Below are 26,939 nucleotides of genomic sequence, written 5' to 3' on the forward strand. Positions count from 1 at the left end.
GGGCCTGGTGCCGTCCAGTTTTTCATACCTGAGACTCTTCCTTGTATATCTGCCGCTGTGATGGTAACTGGGTTCTGTTCAGGGAGGTTGCTGTGCTCCTCTTTCAGAGTCACCAGCCATTGTGCACTGCTGTTATGTGCGACCTCCTTCTCCCATATGCCTTTCCAGTATCTTTCAGTTTCCAGCCTTGGAGGGTCTGCTCTGCTGTTAGAACCCTGCCACTGAGCGTACACTTTCGCAGGTTGTGTTGCGAACAGCCTGTTTATTCTTCTGGCCTCATTCTCTTTCGTGTACCTCTTTAGGCGACTGGCCAAGGCCTGGAGCCTTTGTTTGGCAGTTTCGAGTGCTTCAGGTATGGTTATCTGCATGTACCTCTTGGGTATTGGCCTTTTATTCACACCTCTCTGGGTCTCCGTCAATTGACTCACATCTTTCCGAGCCGCCTTGATCTTGGCCTCCAACCGTCTTTTCCATGGTGGGTAATGAATCTCGTGGCTCTCATGGTCGCTCTTGTAGCCAAGCATGTCTAGGATCACTGATGCTGAGGTGTATATCAGCTCATTGGTTTCCGTGATCGTTCCGGTCGGGATCGTTCTCAGTGCTGCATTCACAGTTTCCATGAGACTTTCAGGTGGTACTTCACATAGCCGTTGTAATCGGTGCCTTCGTTGCCCAGTTTTCATTCTTGCCATGATCTTATCTCTCAGGTCATTTGCTGCCTCGCTCAACATTTCATTTATTGGGGCTGGCTTCCCAATCTCATTATTCATTGGGGCTTGCCTCCCAATCTCTGGTTGAACCTCTTCCTGTGATGTGGCAGCCTGGGGCCCTTCACCTTGGAATTTGTGTTGTACCTCATCAATCTCAAGTTGTGATAGCAATTGCCGTTTGTGGATATTGGAACACTGAGCTACTAGTTGTTTCGTGGTCAACCGTGACTGTGGGTTTCGAAGTAACCATTCAGCCCCCATTCTCCGCATGTAACCCCTCTGACTAGGGTTGCTTGAGTAGTAGCATTCCAACAGAGCCATGTTATCGCATCTCGTCCATCTCCGCTTTGTTCCAGTAGCCCATTTTTCATCAGGGTGCTCTGGTTCCCCAGCACCTGACGCAGACCTTGTTTGGCCGGGCGACGTCTGAGCCGGCATGTCATTCCATTTATTGTCTCTCATCATTGTATGAGGTAGGCATTAGCGTGAAGGGTCTTGCCCAAGGACCCACACTGGATGATGTCATTGTGCTCATTTTCTCTGCCACAAGTGGGATTCGAACCCTCGTCTCCCATATGACAAACCGATGCCTTATCAACTGAGCTATCCAGCCGCTATATATATATATATATATATATATATATATATATATATATATATATATATATATATATATATATATATGATTTAATTTTTCAGAATGTTCTGAACCCCTGTTTCAAAGATATTGGTGTATTGAACAGTAAAATAGAGGACAGTATGCGCAACTAATCCTGAGGGACGGTGATAGAGGAGTAGAGAAAATGAGAGAAAGAGAGGAGCACTGTGCAGTGTGTATATGAATACATGGCTCTTTTGCATGTTTTGGTGCAAACAATGGCTTCATAATTAGTTGCCAAGTAACTTTTGCAACCCCCCTCCCATACTGCGCACTTTGTTTTCGAGCAAATATGCATGTTGGGAACATAGTGTAGCCCTAAGACATAAAAGTTTTGATTAAATGACTAGTTTTAGCCAATTATTGCACTCCATTTTAACTAAATTAGTTTAAGACTTGATTAATACACAAGCAGCATCAACAGAATACTTAATGATTAATTGATGATGGCTGCACCAATCCCTCATAGCAGTATTTACCAGTAGAGGTTCACTGTAGCTCAGCTTGGGAGTCATTACTATGTGAGGAGATAAACAAAACCGACGGAAAACCCACTAAAAACTAATGGCCTTAATAATTGCACAGTAGTAGCACCCTTATTTGTCTCCCATAGCGCACACGCAGTCGAAGGCATGGCGTCATCTGAGTGATGAGTCTGTACCCAGTTCAAAAGCTAAATATAGCTTTTTATGTTACAGCCCAACTATTGTTTCCACAGTCCTCAGAAGATTTTTTTTCCCCCTCAAGCTGTGAGACGATCGCCGTTTCTTGCATACTGCAGGCTGCTGTTGTGACTCTTTTATCAAAAGTGGCTTTGGTTGTCATGTGTTTAAGCCGAGGGCAAAGCAAATGTTCACCTCACATTACTGTCACTTTTCACGCCATCTCCAGTGAAAGATGACAAAAATGTTTGTGGTGAAATTGGAATGCAGTCCATAAAAATAACTCGCAATGTCCTCGCATACACAATTAGTATTTTGGGGGAATATACAGTATATTTAGAGAAACAGTATTGAATTTGTGGTTTGGTTTTCAAATTAAATGACCTGAACACAGAGTACAATGAGAAATAAAACTGAATTAGGTGCTGAACAGTCAAAAGCCTTTCGGTGTGCTCATCGATCTCAGGTCTCCGCAGCAGCACAGTGTGGCATTCTATTGAGCCGAACGTATTTTGATAACACGAGAGGTAGTGACCCAAGAGCCTCTAGGGATCAATTCAAAACCCTCACCACAAAAACAAGCAATTAGAGTGCATGCTACAGCGCCCGGCAGATACATTCCGAGAGCTTTTTTTCCCATCCTGTGATCAAGTCAATTTTCCTTCCTCAAAGGAAAGCCACGATCATGAAAACAAACATATAACGCAATATGAGTAAATGTTCATGAAAACACCGCATTAACTTAACCCACATCAGCTCAAATGTGTCCTTAAACGTGATACGCAATGTGTTATGGCATCCGCTTTACAGCACTATATAAAAAACAATTGGGATGATAAGTACTGCTTTTAATATCTATTATGATTATTTGTCCCAAGAAATGTGATACTTCGGGAAGGGAAGGGATAGGGAAGTAAATGTGTTTACTTCCCTATTTACAAAGCTTTTTGATGCTTCTTCCAGCTCTGTTAGACAGAAAATGAAAACTGACTGGATTAAAGGTTAGGTCAATGGGGACATGCAGCAGAGGAGCGAGATTGGGTACCACCGAATGAGCTTATTTATTTAAGTCCAGCCGAGCACTGAGACTACATGTACGATGGAAAACAATGAGCTAATTATACTGAGGAAACACATCTCCTTTGCCATAAACTGAACATCAATTTCTGTAGATGGCAGTGTCAGTGGTAGCTTATTCACCACAGCAAGATCAAATGGTAATGAGCTGTTGAAATGCCACTGATTACGAGGGACAATGATGATGAATACGATTGCCGAAGCAACCTGAGGTGTAATTAGCCATTAGGCAGAATAAGTAGATCAATTTAAGAAAAAAAATCAAGGTTAAGAGAAACCATGCCGGGGGAAAGCAACAATGAGAAACAAAATAACACGGGCTGTTACATTTGTGTCAAATAATCAACACATATGGTATTTAGACCCACCTGATAAGTGTCATGCATGAACCTTTGCGTGATTGTTTGATGCTTGATACTGGCAATCATGGCTTTGTTGAGAGGTAGTGGAAACTGATCTTGTCACATTTTGGGGGGTAAGGGGCTCCTTATGTGATTCAAAGACTTAATGTGCAAATGATCATTGTTTGTCATTACACTGCATTAAAAAAAACACATTAATTAGCCTTGGGGGTGTGAAAGATTATCTCCACTGCTTATAAAGGTATTCAATAAGTAAATCTGCATGGGCGCTGGAAAAACAACTTGCTTCCTTCAAAAAATCCATTTCAGTTACATGTGTGGATTTTCTGATTGTATTTATTGAGATAATCAAAGTTTGGTCGTTTTATTTATTTATTTTCAAATTGTAAAAAGAAAAACGGAGAAGTGGAAGGAGGGAAATATTTTCATGTGGCCTTTGCCTTTTCCCCCCGAAGACTGACTATTCTCCTGCCTGTGCTTTTTATTCGCAAATGAGGGGAAAAATGCATTACTGCGGACCAGATGGGGACATTCCACATGACCAAACCAATCAATCACATTGGTGGGACGCAGGTGTGACACAGCCGCGCAGCAACACACCATTTCACAGTCTATCAGGCACAAACACATGGTCACCAATCAATGGCACCCTGAGGACCCATGAGAAGGGGTGCTTCTCCAAAGCCGCATAGGTTCATGGCTGATGGCTTCATAATCACACATCCATTCTCTTAAGAGAAGAGAGGCGATGCACTCTCTAATAACATCTCCCGCCAAACGAACACCAACACTGTAATGGATGCTGAGAACATGTTCTCTAGCATCCCTTTACCAGCTGTCAGAGAGAACTAGTGCACATTTAACAAGCTGAGAACATTTCTCCCAGCTGGATATTAGAATCTGGTCAGCATGAAACATCACGTATGCGTCAATGTTTGGTATCACAAGCCAAACAAATGTTGGACAGCCAAACAAGAGAGAACTGAGGTGAAGGACAAATAGTGATATAGAGATAAACATGGCTTTGGAATGCGGTTTCAGCTTTGAGCGCGAGGGATACATTTCAAGCAATGCACGAAACAAAAAAAAGCAGCTTTGAGTGGGAAGGCCCGGATCATAGATTACAGCATTTGCCACTTGCTTGAAATAACATTTTATTCATTCATTCATTCATTCAGTTAGTTACGGGAATGTGACAAATTGCAGTGTAGTCAGTGGTTCACATACAGTACATGATGCATTCCACCCTGTGACCATTTCATGATTACTGTGATTGACTACCAAACTGTTGAGCGTGCTTTTCACAGTAAGTCAGTTGGAAAAAGGCTTGTTATGACCTGGAACGGAACAAGCAGAATAGAAACTGGAAAAATATAGAGTTGAGAAAGTATATTGTGAGGTCTAAGTACTAGAACGTTTGAATGTACAGTACCAAAACTAAACATGGCAATGTTTCATCAGCCCATGCACGCCTCTCCACGCTTTGCAGGCACACACACGCACACACACACAAACACACACACACACACCTTTATATGAAATACAAAACACGATTCATTTATACTACAGATGCTGCATTGATAGAGCATGTGCATAATTTTAAATCAAAGCAAAACTAACCGTTAATGGTAACTAACCTTTACACAGGGCCAGAGTTTAGTGTTGCCTAACTGGTTGTGCAGTAGGCCGGCTATAAAAAAATCTGAGCAAAATTGTTTATGTCAAATTTGAGCCTTTTACCAAACAAAGGAGTATTTTCGAGAAAACCTTTATTATAGAACACATTGAGATCACTGAGCAAGGCTTTTTTAGGTTTTTGTAGGTTGTACGACTGAATCTAAGGCACTGTAATTAGTCCAGAACCCTCAGATAATACCCACAGACAACAACTGTTTTTATTTTATCCGTGATGATTGTGATATGCATTAGGTCCTGTGCTAACTCCCAAATTGAATACAGTAAAGTCTCGTTATAACGATATTCAAGGGAGTCCGAAAAAATATCGATATAACCGGGACTATCGATATATCCGACCCTGTTTGCATGTAATTTTCTCCGTGCGTGCATAGAAATAGTATCGATATAACCGGGACTATCGATATATCCGATATCGATATAACGAGACTTTACTGTATATCCTTTTGGTGGCTAAATATAGAGCTCAACACAGCATGTCTGCCATATTTGCGAAGTATATTGCTGAGGGTATTTGGAGACTAATGCAGGTGTAATGGTGCTCTTCTGGCTGGAATGACGACACATTGTGGAAAGAAAAAAACACAATTTCCCTTTGGCTCATTTTCTACTATGAAAGAGAACATATAGTTAAGTCAAATTTTAAGTGATTATTGCCATCAAGCCGTGACTCCTGCACCTGATTCCTCGAGACTCATTAAGTGATTATATCTTGGTCAAATCTCAGTTATTTCCACTATAAAGACCCAGCCCCTCCTCCCCCAAGGCCCGTGGAGACTACAGCTGATCCTCTGCAGCTGGCCCGCCTCCCTAGTCAACTGCTAGGGGCCGCCGCCTGAAGAACCAAAGGCCGGGTAGGGCCAAGATGGGCCAAGAGAGGCACGAGGGTGAGGACATGTAAGATGTGGGCGGCGTGAGGATGGGAGGGAAAAGGGATTTGCACTCTTTCAGCTCGTCTTCAGCTCTTCATGGTCCACTGACCTCCGTAATAGATAAGCACACCCTGCAGCTCAGCATAATGACCGGCTTCATCCCCGGAACTATATGGCACCACATCGCCTCGTGCTCCATTTGCAACACTGTTCCCGTCGTATGAACTGGAGATATCTAAATATATGTGCCTTTTGCAATTGTCACTTAAAATCATCCATGCAAAACTAAGGTTTAACATGACTTAATGGAAGAAATTATGCATGTAAGGCAAATAAATGTAGATATTGTTTATGTTTAAGTGATGAGCTGAAACACAAATGTCGCCAAGCGCCATTGAGCAGGCAGATCATCATTGCATTGTTTGATGGTGCAGTTCCTAACCCTGGAAAAACAAACTTTCGGTCTTGTCAGTTGCGGAAACGGTTTTAATAATAATTAATAATAATTAATAATACAATTCATTTATAAGCGCCTTTCAAAACTCTCAAGTAGTTATCGTCATCTCTATTAAACCATTCATGCATATTTATGTGGATATAGGTCATATAAAAATGAATTGAATTCAAAAGGGGGGGGGGGGGCGAAACACACTTTAAAACAGCCCAATGAAGTCCAACAGTTTATGGATTGGGTTCTATTTCTTTTGATATTTTCATGGATAGGCATCAGCAGTGACGTGCAGTCAGTGGAGGAAGGTGAGGCAGTGCCTCACCTGTCATCACGGAAAGCTGTCATGGAAATATCAAATGAAAAAATAAATTAAACAGTTAGATTTATTTAGTGATTTGTATTTTAAAGTTCTTGTCCATTTAACTTCACCGTTTTAGGATTTTTTTCAAAATTGCTGAATTTTCACATTTACCGTTCAAGTAGAGACGAGCGGGACGTCATAGATGACGTCAGTGCCTCACCAGCCATGAACCTCACCGCACGTCACTGGGCATCAGTATAAAGAACAATTTAGGCCAGTCTTCAATTATTCCATTTGAATTCAACATAGGTCTGTGTAAGCTCTGTCGTACACTTTTCGATTCTAACCATCCTCTACCACACAAACTAGGAGTTATCAGAACCTGCCAGCATACGGCTAAACTTATATATATATTATAGAAAAGGACTCAAAACATATCACGAGAGCACTCACAAACTGTGGGTACCCTCAGTGGTCGTTTAACTAATGTCAGAAAGAAAGAATAGTGAATGAAACCAAAAATTCAATTCAATTCAAAAAAAAGATGAAAAAAGGAGAGGAGTAGCAGTCCCTTACATTGCACGAGTTTCTGAAAAACTACAATAAGTCCTTTGGCAACACAAAATTCCTACTTATTTCAAACCGATAAACACTTTACGGCAAAAATTAGTGCATCCAAAAGATAGGCTGCCAAATGAAAAACAAAGTAATGTAGTTTATTCAATACATTGTAAAAATGAAAATTGTAAAGAGTAATACATTGGGGAGACTCAACAAATTCTCAAAAAAAGACGTTATCAACATTGCAGGGATAATACTAGTGGGCCTCAATCGGCAGTACATATGCACCTAAAATCTAGCATCCACTCATTTGATGACAATGAGGTTAAAATCTTCGCGAAAGAACATAGATGGTTTGAAAGGGGAGTAAAAGAAGCGATTTTCATAAAACAGACAACCGATATGGTGGTGTGAGGTTCAATTTGGATCATTCGTACAACAGCCTGCTTAGGCAACATAGTATTAGTAATGCTGATGAGGTGATACCGGAGCAAGTGGGGCAATCAGGCCAGTCGTTAGTCAGGACAAAAGGAACAATCAGTGGAGCCACAGGGAGTAGTCCTCTGCTCCCCCCAACCTGAGAGCAGGGACCTATCAGAGCAGTGGGCACCATGTATGGACAGTAGGGCAGTCTCGTTATATCGATATTCAAGGGAGTCGGAAAAAATATCGATATAACCGGGACTATCGATATATCCGACCCTGTTTGCATGATTTTCTCCGTGTGTGCATAGAAATAGTATCGATATAAGGACTATCGATATATCCAATATATATAACGAGACTTTACTGTGTGTGTGTATATATATATATATATATATATATATATATATATATATATATATATATATATATATATATATATATATATATATATATATATATATATATATATACACACACACACACACACACACACACACACACAGACACACAGACACACACACACGCACACACACACACACACACACACACAACTTCAACTACAACGCCCAGTTGTGGACATGGCATCGATAGAACAGCTCAGTCTTTCTTCGGTAGTCACGTTGAGTTCACATGTGAATGTGTGATTCATGTTTTGTTTGTGTGTGTTGACAGCATTAAGATTATTATTATGTGTAATGTGAAGGAGGCACACCGTGGGGAACGTGACTAAAAATTTACAACTCAGCAGTGGTGTCATGGCTATAAAGCAAATGAATTGAATTATTTCATGCAGGACGTAGTGAAGATGAAGCTGAACTTTGAATGTTTGGTGCTGCAGATGCGTGCTAGAATTACACCAACCAGATGTCTTGGAACAAATGTGTTTGCTACTTTTCAAATGTTGACATTTTTCTATTCTCTTATAAGTCGTAATTAAATTATAACAGACATTTCTCCTTATTGTCTTTATGTTGAACAATAGCATAAGTAAGTCACTCCAAAAGGAAAATTAGGTTTGTCCATTCAGTAAATAATTATAATACATTAATCTTCAATGCATTACAGAAAGGAGCAGAGTTCAGTTCCTTTGGTGAGAGCTCATTTTGTGTGGTAATTATGCAGATAGCTTGATATTAAGCATGACCAACATCCCACTAGACATGCCTCATCCATCTGACACAAGAATAAAAAAATCATATTTGGTAATTACAGCTCACTACTTCTTGTTGAGGATATGAACTCTCAATCCCTGTGGATAATTAGGATTGCTGAATGTGGCGCAAATCTTTTATAGCTAACCTTCATGAAACATGTAATTCAAATCTATTCAAAGACAATGTCGACATACTTTTAAACTGAACATGACACCATTTGACGTCAGTCTGATGGTATTACATAAAAAATTGCACTGACAAAATTCTTGCCATTATATTACGCTATAAACATGAGCAGTCCACCTGTCAGGCAGCGTGCAGTGCAAGACGTCAAGGATAGTTAAAGGATTACTGCACAAGTGGCTTCTTTGCACATGACAACTATGTCACTTAGGTGGTGCGAGCCTCCAGTAGTTACTTTCACTTCAGTTCTCGTCACACACATTTTTCCATTGGCAAAAGCAGGAAGCAAAAGGCACTATTTGCAGGACTGGTTTTGGGCAATCAGATTCATCATCATGGTGTCATTGTAAATTCGGACACATGGCTGGAAATGAGTGTGTCAATCTGTCATGTTTTTTTGCCATTTCCCATAAAATGTTTTTGAAGGTGAAAAATGACTACCAGCAACCCAACTGGGTAACATGCAGTATATGTTCTGTTCCCTGAACCGCCATGACAAAACTGACAATGAATAGTGTGGTCTCTTTTTTGAGGAAGTGTTTACAATCAGCTGCTTGCTGTGAAGCTGGCTTTTCCTTTTTGGTGATGATTGCCAAACAAACATTTTCTCAACCATAGGGTTCACATAAATGTCTACAATGGAGGGGCGCCGAATAATGTAAGATGTCTTGTTCGTGCACCAAGTTCCAAAATCTGTGAATGCTGTTGTGTGATTTGGATGAAGGCTGTGTTTGACTTGTTATATAGAGGAAAGACAAATGTAAGAGAGGGCAGCATGAGGGTGTTAAAGTGGAAAGAGTGGGCATGAAAGAGGATGCTCAAGGCACGCTAAAGGCACAACTCCATTAAAAGTATATAAATATATTTAGTATGTAGTACGTGCATTGAGCAAAACAACATCAGAATGGCATTCATGATCCATTATTCTGTCGCTATGCCGACCTTACTTGGCTTCCATGACTGGCTGCTCTCTCAACCAATTTCCACATTCCTAGCGTACCCGCTTGGGCTATGGCAAGTGATGAGGGAAAAGCATACTTTGCATTTCAGCAACCTGAAGAATTATGACAAATACAACCCACCCAGTCACATAATCAACATGGACTAATTGCTGCTCACTTTCAACATGCTGGTGAACCATATTGTGGACAAGAATGGGACCAGCACGATGGAGACAAACAGTAGAGCACGAGGGTAAAAAATTGTTTTAAGCAGCCTGATAATGACTGACCAGCAGTTCTCCGAACAGCACAAATTGATTGAAATAACCCACATTACTCAACAATAAAAAATAGAATTATTAATAATGTTATCTTCAAGTTCTACTCCAATTTCATGTCAGACGACGGCACATTCACCATCTAGTAGTCTGTTTCTGACGGGTCACTGCAACACATCCAGATTGTATAGCTGGCATACAAAATTACAGATGCAATGTAAATGTGTATGTGTGTGCCCAATGAATAAAGTAGATAAGGCCGTGATTAATACAAGAGCATAAAATTAACGACAAACCACATTGAAAGGAAAGAGTCTCAGGGGACATCACTTAATGGAGCTGAGATGTGATGTGGTTAGCTATAGCCCTGAACAGAATAAAGCTTTTTTGACAAATGATTGGTTAAAAAAACGCACACAGATGCAGATCGCCACATTGCAAACAGGGATTATGCCATTTAAACAGCAATAAAACAGGGAGTAAAAACCAAGAAATAGCAAATACCTTACACCAGATTGATTATTATTAGGTGCAATTGTGTTGTTTGATCCCTCATACAAGAGCTCCTCCACTCTGCAGACAATGTTAGTTGCTTCAGGAGGTTATGATGGTCAGAAGAGCTTCTTATGACAGAAAGCTATACTGATAGTGTGACTTGTAGCCTGGGGGAGGGTCATCGCAGGAGGCAGGAAGGGAGTTGCAGTAACGGGAAAGGGATTAACAGAGGGAATAAAGACAGCAGGAGAGGGAAAACATATCCCTGTAGCCTGTAAAGTCACTCAGTACTGTTGCCTCGAGATGAATGATGTGCACTGGTGTCATCAAGGCATTTTTAACACAATGTCCTTCCACGACCAAAGGGCATGACAGGAAATATCACTTACTTACCCATTATGTTTGAGTTCATAAAAGGTGTCGGGGACAATCCTTCATGGGACACTAATCGACTGTCACTCAAATGATCGCCATAATGAGGGCTGTCTGTGAAATCCTGGGGGAAGAGATCACAATATTCAGCACATTATTGGGCAACTTCAGTAATTGAGTCCTCTGACCTAATGAGTAGGCGCAGACGGCTGTTATAAAACCAGTTGTGGATACTCTTTGTGAGGAAGTAACTGACTTATGAGAAAAAGTGGTTAACATTGCATGACTGTGTCTTGTGTGTCGTGTTTGTTTTCGTTTATATTAACTGTTTTGTAAGGCACTTTGTCTCCAGCTGCAGCTGTTGTGAAAGCGCTATATCAATCAGAATGTAATGGATTATTTTAAAAACTTGTGAAATGAAGAGACCTGGTCTCTCATGCGAATTGTCGTCAGGCGTTAAACATGAAAATGGGTTTTTGAGTTGAATTTTTGAAACTTTTTTTCTATTTAAAAACATAATTCAGAGTATCAAACTGTAGTTCAAGGGGAAAGAAAATCTGAAAGATGCAATCCGACATCACTCACAGGAACCTGCAGCTCTAAAAAAATTGTTTTTTTCCTCCTGCAGCTGAACAGTACCTTTTCATGACAGTTATCTACTTCAGAGGCTTAGGTCTAAATATTGGTCACAGCATGGCTTTTGAAAACTCAAGGTCCAAAGTAATAAAAGACTCACTGTTACTGTCCTAATCCCAAATCCTGATGTGATTCAGTCAAACAAACTCCCTGAGCTGTATTCGTTACAATGAGGGAGATCGCAAACAGCAGTTGGCTTGCATTTCTAGACTTCTTTTGGCCAACTCATACCCTTTGAATCCAAGATACAAAAAAATCTTGTTATCCATCATTTTATTTGGGGGGGGGGGGGGATGGAGGAATTTCAAAGCCAGAGTTTTTCTCTGTCTGGAGGGAACTCAATGCGATTCCCTGCCATGCTGCCAGGTCGCACACACTATTAATCAAACCACGAACAACCTCAATGACAACAAAAGCCTTGTGAGAAGATCGAGCAAATTTAACCATGCTCGCTCACTCACAGACTTACAGACAACAACTAAAGTGAGTGGCGTTTCCTTTCCGGTGTAGCAGAAGCAGGAAAAGCCGTTAAACTGTAGACATTATTTTTTTTAAAGCAAGAAAGTGCTTGCTGGCAATGGACTATTTTAATCAGTCCTCTAAATGTGCTCTTTGACTAACTGTGAAGCAGGAAAAGGCTAGCTGGGCCGCTCTAGAAGGGAAGGAAAGAGGAGGTGTGAGATCATCAATTGCAGAACCTTCATCAAACATTCATGCAAGATGCTAACAAATTTTGTCATCGCTGCCATGGGGCATTAGTGGCACTCGTGGCTAAATAACTGTCAGATTACTGCAGCAGTAGGCAAGACATATATCACCCAGCTTCCCACTCACAACAATATTTAAATGTCATCTCAAGACGCAACATCTCAGATGGGTGTGTGACCGCAGTTTGGGAGGTGAGGATGCGGTCATGATGGATGCATGCACGGCCCGGTATCAAGTCCGGGCACGGAACCCGAGGGAAGGGGTGGTGTCATGCAGCAGAGGAGGCAAAGCCTTGGCTGTCAGAGTGGCAGCCTACAACCACAGCTGCCCAGGATACAGCGGCTGGCTTGGAGCCAAGGTCAGAATGGCAGGACTGGGGACTTTTCACAGTCGACTGAACACATACACTCGTGGTTCTGCGGCTCGAACAAGTGCAGAGGAGTTCTGAATTTCTTTTGTAGCAGGCTAAACAAAAGTAGATTTGGCTATCCAAGGACTTAAACCGGGAAAGAGGTTGATGGATTAAGTCTTGGGCGAGCGGTGGAAGGCTGGTTGAATGAAATGGTTATTTTTTTAGCCCAAATACTATTTATTGTATTGAGGCACTATTGAATTATGATCCATGTACTGGCATTGTATCCACCAACCGGTCGGTGTGCCTTTTGCATCCTCTCTCACGGCCACTGCTAATTTGCTTCGCAGACCCACAACCCACCCTACTCACATGATGTTTTCTCATCATTAAAGAGTGGTTAAATTGATTTTGCCTAATGGCTGTTTATCGACTAATATGTTCAACGCCTACTCCAGATCCTACCAACGTTTGGATATATATTGCCTTGAGTATACAGTATAAGATCTTATTAAATGATGCAACCGTTAATGACATAGTCAGATAATGCTCCTCCTGGAGATACATCACTTGAGACTTAAATAACAAATCATGTGTCATAATGCAACTCAGGCTATGCAAAACAATTCTATATCAGTGTCAACTGCCTATGCAGCTGTGTGTGTGTGTTTGTGTGTGTGTGTGTGTGTGTGTGTGTGTGTGTGTGTGTGTGTGTGTGTGTGTGTGTGTGTGTGTGTGTGTGTGTGTGTGTGTGTGTGTGTGTGTGTGTGTGTGTGTGTGTGTGCATGCGTGCGTGCGTGCATCTTCTGATGGAGTAAACAGCTGTCTGCTGGCTGATGCTTGTGCCTTGCAATGTCACAAGCATTCATTTATATGCACCTGGAGCAAATATATCCCGAGCAACCGTCTTACAATTCAAATCAAGCTGCCAGTATCACCATTGCCTGTAGACGTTCATTCGGGAAGGGCACAGAGAAATAATAAAGCACCACTACCAGAGTGGTGCTGACATTTAACTGAGTTCTGATAGAGAGTGACAGGAGATTGACATTAAATGAAATTCATACAGGACATCAAGAACAGCCGATGTGCGAGGGGCAAATAAACGGAGTGAGAGTGGTTCAGATGTCTCACTTTAATATCACATGTTTATTCTTATGAATCCCAACCAGCGAGGCTCACTCTCAGCAAGAGTTTCCAAAACACAGAGCTAGACATGGTCCAGATCAGGCATTTTAACCCAAGAGACAACAAATTAAACTTGACTTGAGTTTTTCGCATTGTGTTGAAAGCAAACAGCTTTGTGTTTGCTTTCAACATTTAGCTTGTAGTAGACGTGCAAATTCAACCAAGACGTCCCTGATCCACTGCTGAAAGGAATGCTTTGATCCTCTCCTCTTTCATCTAGAACTGCTTCATGTCATCACAAAGAGGGTACAGCAAGTCCTGAAGAATGAATGACTCTATGTCTTTGTGTTGTCATGTTATTTGTTATTTTTGTTTTTTGTTTTTCCCAAGATGGCGGCACGTAAACACGCAGCGGCTCCCCTCTCCTGGCAAATTGGCGTTTTCATGTTTATTATGTTTGTTAACTCATTATAAGTGCCTTGCATGTTGGGTCCGAGAGGACAGTAATTTCATCTGTGCTGTATGTCATGCATATTAGCATATTTGACAATAAAGCTGACTTTGACTTTGAGATGTCCAGTACTTTGCTGGATTGAGCCAAGGCCGGGCACAAGTCTGTACCAATTTTTTAAGACCTTTCCAAAAAATATATATATATTTGCTTCTAAATACATAATATGATTGTTTCACTACCCTGAGACACCACTTAATTGTGGTGGAGGGATCGACAATATAAATGACAAAAAAACATTGCTTCAGTAACTTCATAAGAGTGGAGTCACGTTTTTTTTTCTTGGCAACTGTTAAAATATCTTATATAACAGTTTTTCCCCACTTATACGAATCACTCCCTGCTTCTCCACACCAAAGTGTATGTCAGAATCAGAATCAGAATCAGAATACCTTTATTCGTCCCGCAATGGGGAAATTTGCAGTCCACAGCAGCATTTGAAGAGGGATGGGGTTGGGGTGGGAGTGAAAGGATAGAAAACAAGATATTCTAAGCATAACAAAATAAAAATGTCAACTGTATACTGTGCAAATGTAGATGTGCAAAAACCGTTCTATAAACAAGACTGTACATAGTGCAGAATCAAGAAATGCATTTAGATATATTGCAACAACCCATATTTACAAGTGTCCAGTTTTTTTTTTTTTTTTTTTTCACATGTGATCATTGGGAATTGTGAAGCCTGACAGCAGTCGGTAGGAACGAGCGGCGGTACCTCTCCTTCTTGCAGCGCGGGTGTAATAGTCTCTGGCTAAAGGAGCTACCCAGAGCTGTCAGGATGGGCAGGAGGGCGTGGGAGGGGCTGTCCGTCATAGCTTTTAGTTTAGCTAGCGTCCGTCTGTTGCCCACCTCCTCTAGAGAGTCCAGCGAGCAGCCCACGACAGAACTGGCCCGCTTGTCTGTCTGGATGCAGTGGAGGATGCAGTCAACATTGGACTGCATCACATCCTCGACCACCTTGACAACACAGGAACCTACGCAAGGATCCTGTTTGTGGACTACAGCTCTGCGTTCAATACCATCATCCCAGAACTCCTCATCCCCAAACTTCTCCAGCTTGGTGTGTCCCCCACGATCTGCCAGTGGACCCTCAGCTTCCTGACAGGACGGACACAACAGGTCAGACTGGGAAATATATCATCCACAACACGAACCACGAGCACTGGAGCCCCGCAGGGATGCGTCCTCTCTCCATTGCTCTTCTCTCTCTACACAAACGACTGCACCTCAACGCACCCAGCTGTCAAATTCATAAAGTTCGCAGACGACACCACGGTCATCGGTCTCATCAAAGACGGCGACGAGTCTGCGTACCGACAACAAGTGGAGCAGCTGGAGCTCTGGTGCAGCCGTCACAACCTGGAGCTGAACACGCTCAAGACAGTTGAGATGATCGTGGACTTCAGGAAACATCCATCACCACAGCTACCCCTCACACTATCCAACTGCCTGGTTTCAACCGTTGAGACCTTCAAGTTCCTGGGAATCACAGTCTCCCAGGACATGAAGTGGGAGGTCAACACCAACTCTATCCTGAAAAAGGCCCAACAGAGAATGTACTTCCTGAGGCTGCTAAAGAAGCATGGCCTGCCACAGGAGGTGCTGCAACATTTCTACACGGCTGTCATCGAATCCATCCTGTGTTCTTCCATCACCGTTTGGTTCGGGGCCGCCACAAAAATGGACAAAATCCGACTTCAACGGACAGTTAGGACGGCGGAAAAAATCATTGGCACCGCCCTACCCACTCTCGAGGACTTGCACACTGCAAGAATCCAAACTAGGGCGTGGAAAATCGTACTGGACCCTCCGCACCCTGCCCACCACCTTTTCCAGCTACTCCCCTCAGGCAGGCGCTACCGATCCATGCGCACCAAATCCAGCAGACATTTAAACAGCTTCTTTCCCCAAGCCATTAACTCTTTGAACTCTTTCAACAGTAGCCAAAATGGAACTGTATAGTGCCACTTAGCAGTTTTTTTTGACAACGATACTAGTGCAGCGTGTTCTACCGGAAACAAATTCCTTGTGTGTTCTACATACTTGGCAATAAAGATGATTCTGATTCTGATTCTGATTGACAAAGCGCTCCAGTCTTTTTCTGTCCCGGGTGGTGATGCTGCCTGACCAGCAGACAATGCCATAGTGGATGGCTGATGCCACCACAGAGTCATAGAAAGTCTTTAGGAGTGACCCCTGAACTCCAAAAGACCTCAGTTTCCTGAGGAGGAAGAGGCGACTCTGTCCCTTTTTGATTAGGGCATCCGTGTTTGTTGTCCAGTCCAGTTTATTGTTGAGAGCAACACCCAGGTACTTGTGGGAGGTCACCCTATCAATGTCCGAACCTTGGATGTTCAATGGTGCAGGTGAGGATTGTTTCCTGCAGAAGTCCACCACCAGCTCCTTGGTTTTCCCAGTGTTGATCTGGAGGTGATTCTGCTGGCACCAGTCCACAAAGTCCTTTGTCAGTCCCCTGTACTCCCTATCGTCTCCCTCTGTAATGAGGCCGACAATAGCTGAGTCGTCAGAGAACTTCTGAAGGTGGCAGGTTGGGGTGTTGTAATTGAAGTCCGAGGTGTAGAGGGTGAAGAGGAATGGAGCCAGGACTGTTCCCTGCGGCGCTCCGGTGCTGCAGAGAAGCCTGCCCGACTCACAGTTCTTTACTCTCACGTACTGTGGCCTGTTTGTGAGGTAATCTGTAATGTGTATGTGCACGTGCGTGTGTGTGTGTGTATACACTACAAATATATCTGTTGCTGCAGCTACAATGAAACATTTTAATCCCACTTCCGACGAACGTAGCAGAATTATCTAGAAAAGTGATCAGCAAAAATGAAAGGTTGCAGGTTTTTCTACTTTCTGAACTCTTTTCACCCCAGACGATAGAGCACAACAATATTAAAAAATAAATTGGATGTGGATTGGATTTGCCTTTATTAGTTTTTCAAAAATCATTCACAAAATTATTTCCTTTGGCACAAATTTCAACAACGCAGATTACGCACACATGTTCAGATAAAGTATCCCAAATATAATACAACTTGCCATTTTCAGGTGAAGACATTTTTAAGGAATAAAATAAAAACAAGTGATTAAAAGTATCACTTACCATACTTGCACTTCAAAGAACCTTTGACTTTGTATTCCAACAATTACAGTAGGACATGGTACTGTATAATATCATTTTCTATCCATTCATCCAAGTTTGGTGAAAAGCTGCTCAAGCCCGTTGATTTGTTACAGTAATACAAATGTCCACATGACTGTAGTATGCAGCAATGACAGTGAAATTACAGGTATAAAGAAAAAAAACACAGCTAGGTTGCCGCTCACCCGCAGAAAAAATATCCTGTGAGTGTAAAGTGTCCTTGAGAGTTTTTAAAGGCGCTTATAAATGAAATATATTATTATTATTATTATTATTATTATTATTATTATTATTATTATTATTATTACTCTCGAGCGACTGAACCTTGGGCAGCAGTTTTAGAAATAGGCGGCTCCCGAGGTTGTGCCTCAGCCGTTGGGACAGCCAAGGAGTCTCGGTCGCAGCTGTCATTCAAATGGATGGAACCCAGCAAACGGAATGTGAACTCATAAAAATGTTTTAGCCCCTGTCTCAAGACTGAGACGCACATACACACGCACCCCTACACACACACACACACACAAAATGAAGGTGGCACGGTGGACGATTGGTAAACATGTCTGCCTCTCAGTGCAGACACTTGGGTTCGATTACGGCTCTGGCCTCCCTGTGTGGAGTTTGCATGTTCGCTCTGGTTTCCTCCCACATTCCAAAAATATGCTTGGCAGATTCATGTAAAACTTGTACCTGTCCCTCGGTATGATTGTGAGCACGAATGGATGTTTCTCTATGTGTGCCCTTTGATTGGCTGGCAACCAGTTCATGCTGTACCCCACCGACTCCCCGAAAACAAATGGAATAGGCTCAAGCAATGTATGGATGGGATGGATAGACATTTCTTGTTGTTGGGTTTATTTTTTTGGGACATGAGTGGTTTGAGAAAACTAAAGCTGTGTTAATAAATGACTCACTGCTACTTCTGAACTCACACATGCAGCAGAAGCATGAACTCTTATTGTGATAGTAACCAGGCCAACAATATGTGCAGATGAGAGTTTTGAATATCTACCTGATTTTGCTAATGTTGGACTGATACACACGACACGTATTTTTTCTCCATTATCGCTCCGATAACTAGCAGTCTACTACAATTGTTATAATTCATCCCTAATCTCATACAAAACCACCAGGTCGTAAAAGATATCCAGCAAGCGTCAGAACATCAACATGGTCTCTGTCTATTGCAGGTCACTCAGTGGAAAATGTGCCACCTCCAAGTGATGACTGTTAAATGATGTGCTATGGAGCATTCAGAGGTGTTAAGTTAAGGGTTATCTTACCCGGGAGGGTTCGTACGAAGGACTGGCATCGCCACCTGAGGCCCAAGATGTTTGGTTGGTCCGCTCATCCATACCTGTCAGGGAAAGACAAGCACAACTCTGTCAACAAGTCAATATGACTCATGTGTTCCAATGTGCAAATGCCAGAATCCTGCAAATCAACATCCAGCAGCAGGTCTAAACGATTTACCGTTTTCAGATTGAAATGATTGAGCCATTTAGCAAATGTTGAAAGAAAACTGCCTCACTCACATAGCCATTTTCATGTCCTTACATTATTAGAGTAATAGCTTATAACGTGCAAATGCTATGATGTAATTTCCTGTCATTTTTTTTTATGTACATACTGAACACCTCTCTCAAACCTAAAATTGTGAACTGAATGAAAACTGCACAATCAGTCAGATATGTTGCAAATGAGTCTTTTTGCAAAATCATGCAGCATTAGCCTGGAGCAGCAACATGGACTGAGCCTATGCTGGATCCACACTTCCATTGGTTTTCTCATAGATGTTTGATTTTCAGACATCATTCTGGCCACATCTAACTACATTAGGCCACATCTCTCAGTATGAGGCAGATCTCAACGTGTCATAAAATGACAAATCTAACAAATGCTTTGCATTTCAAGGGTCAGTGATGTACGCCAAGTGACAACACAGACTAACATTCACAACCAACATATGCAAGAAAATTGTATTTGCTTTCATTTGGTACCACTTTCAATGCTATAGCATCAACCTCTGGAAAGCTACAATAAAAATAAGGACATAATATCCCAAATTTTGCAGTGTTTTTGAAAAACGTCAACAATAAAATTACATGGCTCTTGAGGCAGGCATAGCCAAGGTCCAAGATCACAATAACTGGTATATTTAGCTAATTTAGACCTTGGAGAATGGTAATAATATCAGTTTCCATATGTTTGAAGAAAAAGGTCAATTTTGAAGAGGTCACAAACGTTTAGGTGAAACTGATTCTGCATTAAATGCAAACCTTCTGGGGCATGAAAGATAGGCAAATTTGTGAAGAGACAGAAATAGACCCTGAGGGCTGCTGTCTGGCTCAATGACTTGACACGATTGGATTTAGTAGGGTATTATCTATTTAATATTTGATTACTTCTTGTATTCCTCAAATAAGACACGGTGGTGTGTAATCGGTTAGAAAATAGACACCTATTACATGACAGTTCATTGTCTAAGCATCTTTATCAAGGCGGCTATACGCTAGCCATTCATCAGTTGCGACTACACAGAGGAGTCAATTGCCCCATAAACATGCATCATAAACACAGCTGGAAAAGAGGGAATAAGTGATGAATCTCTGTTAAAGGCCGAGGGAATATATATTTTCTTCCAATCCATCCATCTATTTTTCATCTATTTTCTTCCAATCCATCCATCCATCCATCTGTGGCATGTCTTGCCGGTGATGCTCTACCTCAATTATATGGTAGTGCCCAGCTGAGATGCAGTAGTCCAAACTCTCATTCCAGGCAATTTCCACACCTCTGTCTGCACACTCCCTCGCCTTATGTTCACAATCACTTAGGTAGGCGCTTCTTCCCTCCTTGAGGATCACAAATACAGGAGTACAAACTGGAGGCTGGCTGCAGAAGGGATGTATTTGCAGGCAGACAGATATACTTTGGAGGTTCAGTTTATTTTGTCATCATAATTTTCTGCAGCTGGTCCTATTCTATATTCACTATGGCAAACTGCACCAATATCTTCAGACGTATAACATTGACATTGGGGATAGTATGACTAATGAGTCAAATTCCAGACTCAGGTGTACAGTCGGGCATTTGGAATCAACTAATGCAGTGCTGTGACTCGTATTTTTAATTTCAACTGTCTATGGCAATGTATCGACAAATATATTTTTGAGTAAAAATGCAGATTCATCAATTCAACTCGGATTTGGGGACACAATTTATCATTTATTCCTGCTGCCTACATTGCATATTTGCTCTCAGGAGTCCTGTTTTGAACGATCAAAATAAGATTAAGATATCCATTCGTGATAAATTTGAGCTATTCTGACTCCTGAAGGCAGATTTCTCTCTCTCTCTCTCTGTTTCTCTCTCTTTCTTTCTCTCTCTCATACTCTATCTCTCTCACTCTCTCTTTTTCTCTCTCTCTCTCTCTCTCTCTCTCTCTCTCTCTCTCTCTCATTCTGTCTCTCTCGTTCTCTCTCTCTGTCTCCCCCCCCCCCCTCTCTTTCTCTCTCTCTCGCCCGCCCCCTCCCTCTAACCCCTCCCGCCTCTAGCGCACCCACAACATTCACATAGCTTGTAGCTCATCTGTTAGTTGCACAATTCACCTCAGGCATCTCGTGCATGCAAGCAGCTAAAGCTCAAACTGATCAAAAGGAAGCACGTGTTAGCAGGCTAACTGTAATCAAGGAATACGGCTTATTTTCGATGCTGCCTGAAAGGGAATCTTTTGGTCTCATCTGAATCAGTGAGTGTCATCTGAATCAGTGAGTTGTTTCCAGTCTGGCTCTCAATCTCAATCTCAAATCTCAATGTCAAAATCTCCAAAAAAGCAAAGGATTTTTGTTTCAACTTCTTCAGGGAGGAGTATTGTATTTTGCTTGCCTGAGGACACACAAGGTGTTTCCAAAAAATAAATAAACATCTCACTTCATGGATGACAGCTCTACTCTCCCGCCTTTGTCTTTTTGTGCAGTTCTCCTCGATGTGTGCCTTTCATTTCACAGAAAACCGAGGACAACAAGGCTTTGTGGGTGCACACAAAACATGCTCTCAGAAAACATAATGCTTGTTTTGTTGACTTTCTCGACTGGTGTTAAACAATAGATGGCACTTTGCTTGAATGTCCTGTTGCATTCAAACCCAGGAAGCGAAATCTGACCTGTGTTTTCAAAACAAAGCATGCACTAAATTGTTTGTCTGTCAAGGTGCTCAAAGATCAGAAAAGCTGTCATTTAGAGGGAATTGATGATTTGAGGCAGAAGTAACCTGATGTCATGAAACACTATAAACCTGATTTGGAAGTTGATTTTTATGCTCTTACATGAAAGGAAATGTCTTTAATCAATTTTGACCTTCCCCCCTAAATAAAAAACAAACGTTTAATTCATAATAACAATAACATAATAATGATAATAATAATAAACTACAATTAATATATTTTTGGGGCATAACGCAACAACTAAAGAGCCACTGTGCACCAGTAATAGCCACCTGGAGGCAGCATAAAAGAGACAGAGACCATTAATAATAGTCATTCTCCCCAGAGGATAAATTCCTAGTATGTATGACTCGGAGCACGGTTAAATTGTCTGCCGACATGTGTTGCTCCACTGGCAACCTGTAAAAACAAAGTCAGCAGTTTTATTGTAAAAACAAAGTCAGCTGTTTTATCTCAACATACCACTGTACTGTGCATATCCCCATACCTATCACATTTATTCTATCAGTTCTCCATGAGGGGTAGGAGCATCTACGTAGCCCTCAAGTAACATGTGCATCCATCCATCTACAAAATACAACACACTGCTCTACACTCCACTGCACCTGCCCACTTTTTTCTGATAAGCAAATAAACTAGCTTGTGTGCGTGAAATTGGATTCAATTGATGCAGTCACTGCAAAATCAAATTGAAGGAATTTGTAGCTTTTCCAGTGCTCGACAGGGGCCATGAAAAAATTAGACAGTGAGACGTATATTTAAGACATATGCTGCACAACACTCCTACCTGATGTACTAAATTGGCTGCTTCCAAGTGTTGTCGGCCTGTTCTTCCCCCCGTTGACAGGTGGAGAGAACATCTGTGAAAATCCATGAAATCAAAAGAAATCAACACTTGTCAAAAAATGTGAGGATGAATTAGCTTCAAGTGCTTACACTTCTGAGACAGCCACAGGGTAAAAAATTGCAAAGTGTCTCACCGCACTGAAATCCAGTAGGTCGCTCAATTCTTTGTCTGTTCCAAAAGCGGCAATCCGCTGCTGAGGATTCATCCTGGCAAACTTGAGACCTTAAGGGAAGACATACAAACACGTTCTCGTCAAATTCAATCACTGTTGAGACATTTTTTTTTGTTTTTTATAATGTTCATTTTCCACGGACATCTAACGTGGGAACCGACAACAAATGATGTTACTTTGCGATCGTATACATGCTGTTGTTTACAACAGCCCTGCATTGGAGTAGAAACAATGCAGTTTGCCTTCCTTTTAATTTGAAATAATCCTAAACTTTTGACTGTAGTATGTGTGAATAATAAATAATAATAATAATAATAATAATAATAATAATAATAATAATAATAATAGTCGAGTGGTTAGCACACCAGCTTCACAGTGCAGAGGTCGCCGGTTCTGAGATAGGCTCCAGCACCCCCTGCGACCCTAATGAGGAATAAGCGGTACGGAAAATGGATGGATGGATGGATCTCATTATAATTTCATGTTTAGAATCTGATTTTTTTCCATTTGATGATTTTACTTATTTTGCATATAAATAGCAAGAATGTGTTAAATTCATCATAGTATTTATGAAATTACAAATGCCTAGCTTGGACTAGCATCAGTAACGTAAAACAGTGCCCTGAGACAGTGTCAGGCTGGCCCAGGTCCATTGGGTCACCATTAATGACGGACTCCACTCAATAAAGTTACTGAAAACACACAAGCATCTGTGTCTGGCCTTGACCACTTGCATTACACTCGGATCTAACTTCCGATCTAACTTCCGATCTAACTTCCGATCTAACTACCGATCGCAAGCGATGTTAAATTAGCTATGTTATCTTAGTTTGGAGATCGGAGACATGCGGTTGTGGTACAAATTGCATTTTATCTTCCTTATTAAGCATGAAATGATCCAAAACTTTGGACATTCCTTGTTTTCTATGGTCACTCCTGGCTCACCACCGGTGCACCTCCATATTTCAATATGGGCGGGTGCCTGGTTGCATATGAGCATTCATCTTTAGGAAAACATACAAGGCAGGGATTCTGCTTCCACATTTTTAATCAAATTGAGTTTGGGGATTTTGAATGTGACTTTTATTTGGTCTCCCATAGGAGAAATTTGTTGCAGCCCTAAAATATCATACATACATGCCTTTCCAGCAGCTCATGTATGTTGTTTTTCTACTTTCATTCCTTTCATCACTTTGCTGCTGTGAAATGTAAATTTCTCCACTGCAAGACTAATGAAGGCAAATCCAATCCAATCCAATACTGTACATTGTATTTCACCATAAAAATATGGAACTTCTTTATATCTGTATTGCAGAAAATTATTATTGTTTGATTTTTTTCTGTAAAAAATGGACGATAGAATCAGAAAATAAATCACCGAAAAGGTCCATCTGCATCTTCAGCTTTACACAGAATCCACTAAAAATATTTTTACTGTTTTACTGTTCTGAGATTCTCCCATGACCCATCAAAGATCAACAGGTGCACATTTCTGCGATAATGAGAGCAAATGAGGGTGGAACACAGACACTTCTCAGGACTGTTTCAAGCTCCATCTTTGACTTTGTTAGCACTGTAACATTCAAAATACAGCACACCAATTTATGGCATGTACAGTTTTACTTGATTTCATACACCCCAGTGAATTTGAAATTCGCTTTTTGTATACATACTGTAGGTCAAATTTGAACTGGGGCCTCTTCAATGTAAAATTGCAGAACCTGTTCAAAAGAATTACATGTTTGCTAACTGACAGCTTCTCCTCCACGTAGAGTGGAGCCAGATGAGGTGGCTCAGGAATCTGATTAGGATGCCCCCAGGACGCCTCCCTGGGGAGGTGTTCCGAGCATGCCCCACTGGCAGGAGACCCCGGGGACGACCCTGGACATGCTGGAGAGACTATGTCTCCCAGCTGGCCTGGGAACGCCTCGGGATCCGCCAGGACGAGCTAGAAGAAGTGGCTGCGGAGAGGGAAGTCGGGGCTTCCCTACTGAAGCTGCTGCCCCCGCAACCCGACCCCGGATAAGCGGCAGAAGATGGATTGATGGATGGATGGATGGATGACAAGGTATTTCAATAGCTGTGTTGTGGTGCACAATGAGGCACATCGTCACCACAGGTGTAAAATTGAATGTGCAAGAATACTGGTGTGTGATAAGTAATCCGCTGATTTTTATGCACATTCAAAGGCGTCCTAATTAAAGGCAAGACAGCAGCAGCATCAGCATCGCTTCCGCGCATATGCTCTGATCATCAGACACTGCATGGTTACAAAGACAGACGGGCTCGAAGTTTAACACACATTGTACTTCTGAATTTTGGGCTTTTAGAAAGAAGGGCTATAAGGTTACAAGTGACATTGCTGAGTTGCTATCGCTAGTCGCAATTACACCACGACTTCACAAGGATTTGGAGCAAGCTGGCAGACTGTCAGTGCGCTTTTTGTACATGAAGTAGACAGAAAAAACGCCTCCCTGCATTCAGTGTCACGTAATTTGAAAAGTGTTTGAATGTAGATGAAGAGAATTGAACGAGCGACAATGTGAAATCTCAGCAGCAGACCACAAAACGCAATTACAGTCCTCAACTCTTAACTTCTTTCACAGGTCCGGGTCCATTTCGCCCGAGTCGCCCTCATACCTTACCTTTTTTAGAGTAAAATCCAGACTAGGGTGATCTGGTGACGCCTCGCCTTCTCGCAGTGTGCCTCTCTACGCGTGAAAAATACCTTCGAACGGCAATTGCAGTTGGAAATATGCCGTATTTGCGCCACTTAGAGTTTCTCGTAGGCAGACATTTTTGCTCTGCGAGTGCCTCAGCACCAAGATGACATAGTGGGGTTAGTGTATCCTTCCGCCAGACACAGGGACTCGGTTCTCCTACTCAGCGGGAGATGCTGCTCCTTGTTGCGGGCGAGCACGCGCCTCATCTCGGCGTAACCCTTTAAAATAAATCGCTTGATCAACAGTGGGTCCGTAGGTTTGTGGACGACTTCGACGTTGTGAAATCCTCTGGTGGCAAGCAACGACGTCCAAAGACTTTCCTCCTGTGCTTACATGTTACGCGTGTCTTCTTTGCTTGACTGCTTTTTTCTGAAGACGTTTCACTCTTGACTCGACATTAGTAGTCCCCTTTTCTATTATTTCTCTTTTCCCCCGACGTTTTTAGCTGTAGTGAAGTGTGTCACTCGAACCAATGTAACAATGTTACTTTAGTCATCAGAAAAAAACAGTGTACAGCAAAGGGTTATTTGTTTATTACATAGCTACGTTTGTTCTTGCCCAATTACCATATCTGCTAACAAAACTATCTACACAACATTGATTTGCAACACAATTAGTGTATTTAGACAATTTCTTCAAATTAAATTACGATTAAAATCTATTTAACTGTCTTGAATTGTAAACGATTCACTCAATATTTATGGAATAAAATAATTCAGGCAAACAAGTACTATAAGATGACAGACAAAACCCCATACAGAAAACTGGTCTGTAAAATGTATTAAGAAAATTTTTGTTGTTGATCGTAAAGATGGATGAATCAAATGATATGATATTTTAACACGTGTTTTTTTTTCTTTTCTTGAAAAAAAATGAAAAGGGTGCTTTTTAATTTCCCACCTGAATTGTCCTCGAATTCTGGAATAACAGCTGTACCTAAATAGATTTCAGCCTGTGTTATTGCTTGAAAAGTTGTGCACCAGTTGAATCAAAACGTATACATTTACCAGTCTTTTACCAAGTACTTCTTGTTAAGTCCCGTGTGAATTGCTATCCTGTTAAACATAAGATACGGTCCTTACAGGATATATCTTGTACATTTTGTGAAGCTGAGCCTGAAACTGCAACTCACCTCTTCTGGGCTTGTCCCGAAACTACTCGCTTCTGGAAACACTTTGTCAAATACGTTCAATGTAAAGTCACTTCTCTGTTCATATTTCATTACAAAGACATGCTGTTTGGATATTACAACAAGACCAACGATAAATATTTTATTATTAATTTATTAGTTTTT

General features: G+C 41.5%; 1 protein-coding gene across 5 annotated transcripts in view; it reads right to left on the bottom strand.

Annotated features, from left to right (window-relative positions):
- The window catches only part of tcf12 (transcription factor 12), a 79,794-nt gene extending 53,476 nt beyond the window's left edge, over window positions 1-26,318 (bottom strand). The window contains exons 1-5 of one of the 5 annotated variants that reach the window (XM_088992543.1): window positions 25,568-26,318; window positions 22,884-22,972; window positions 22,691-22,763; window positions 18,962-19,035; window positions 11,220-11,322 (exon numbers count right to left, since the gene is read on the bottom strand). In XM_088992543.1, the coding sequence (XP_088848669.1) occupies window positions 11,220-11,322; window positions 18,962-19,035; window positions 22,691-22,763; window positions 22,884-22,955 (322 nt within the window). In that variant the 5' untranslated portion in view covers window positions 22,956-22,972; window positions 25,568-26,318. The remainder of the gene's footprint in view (window positions 1-11,219; window positions 11,323-18,961; window positions 19,036-22,690; window positions 22,764-22,883; window positions 22,973-25,567) is intronic. The other 4 variants (XM_088992544.1, XM_088992542.1, XM_088992545.1 and 1 more) reach the window with 4 other exon arrangements.
- Window positions 26,319-26,939: the final 621 nt, after the last annotated feature.

The sequence above is a fragment of the Hippocampus bargibanti genome, linkage group LG03 (genome assembly GCF_051943395.1).
Source record: "Hippocampus bargibanti isolate YZ-2025 linkage group LG03, ASM5194339v1, whole genome shotgun sequence".
Taxonomy (NCBI): Eukaryota; Metazoa; Chordata; class Actinopteri; order Syngnathiformes; family Syngnathidae; genus Hippocampus; species Hippocampus bargibanti.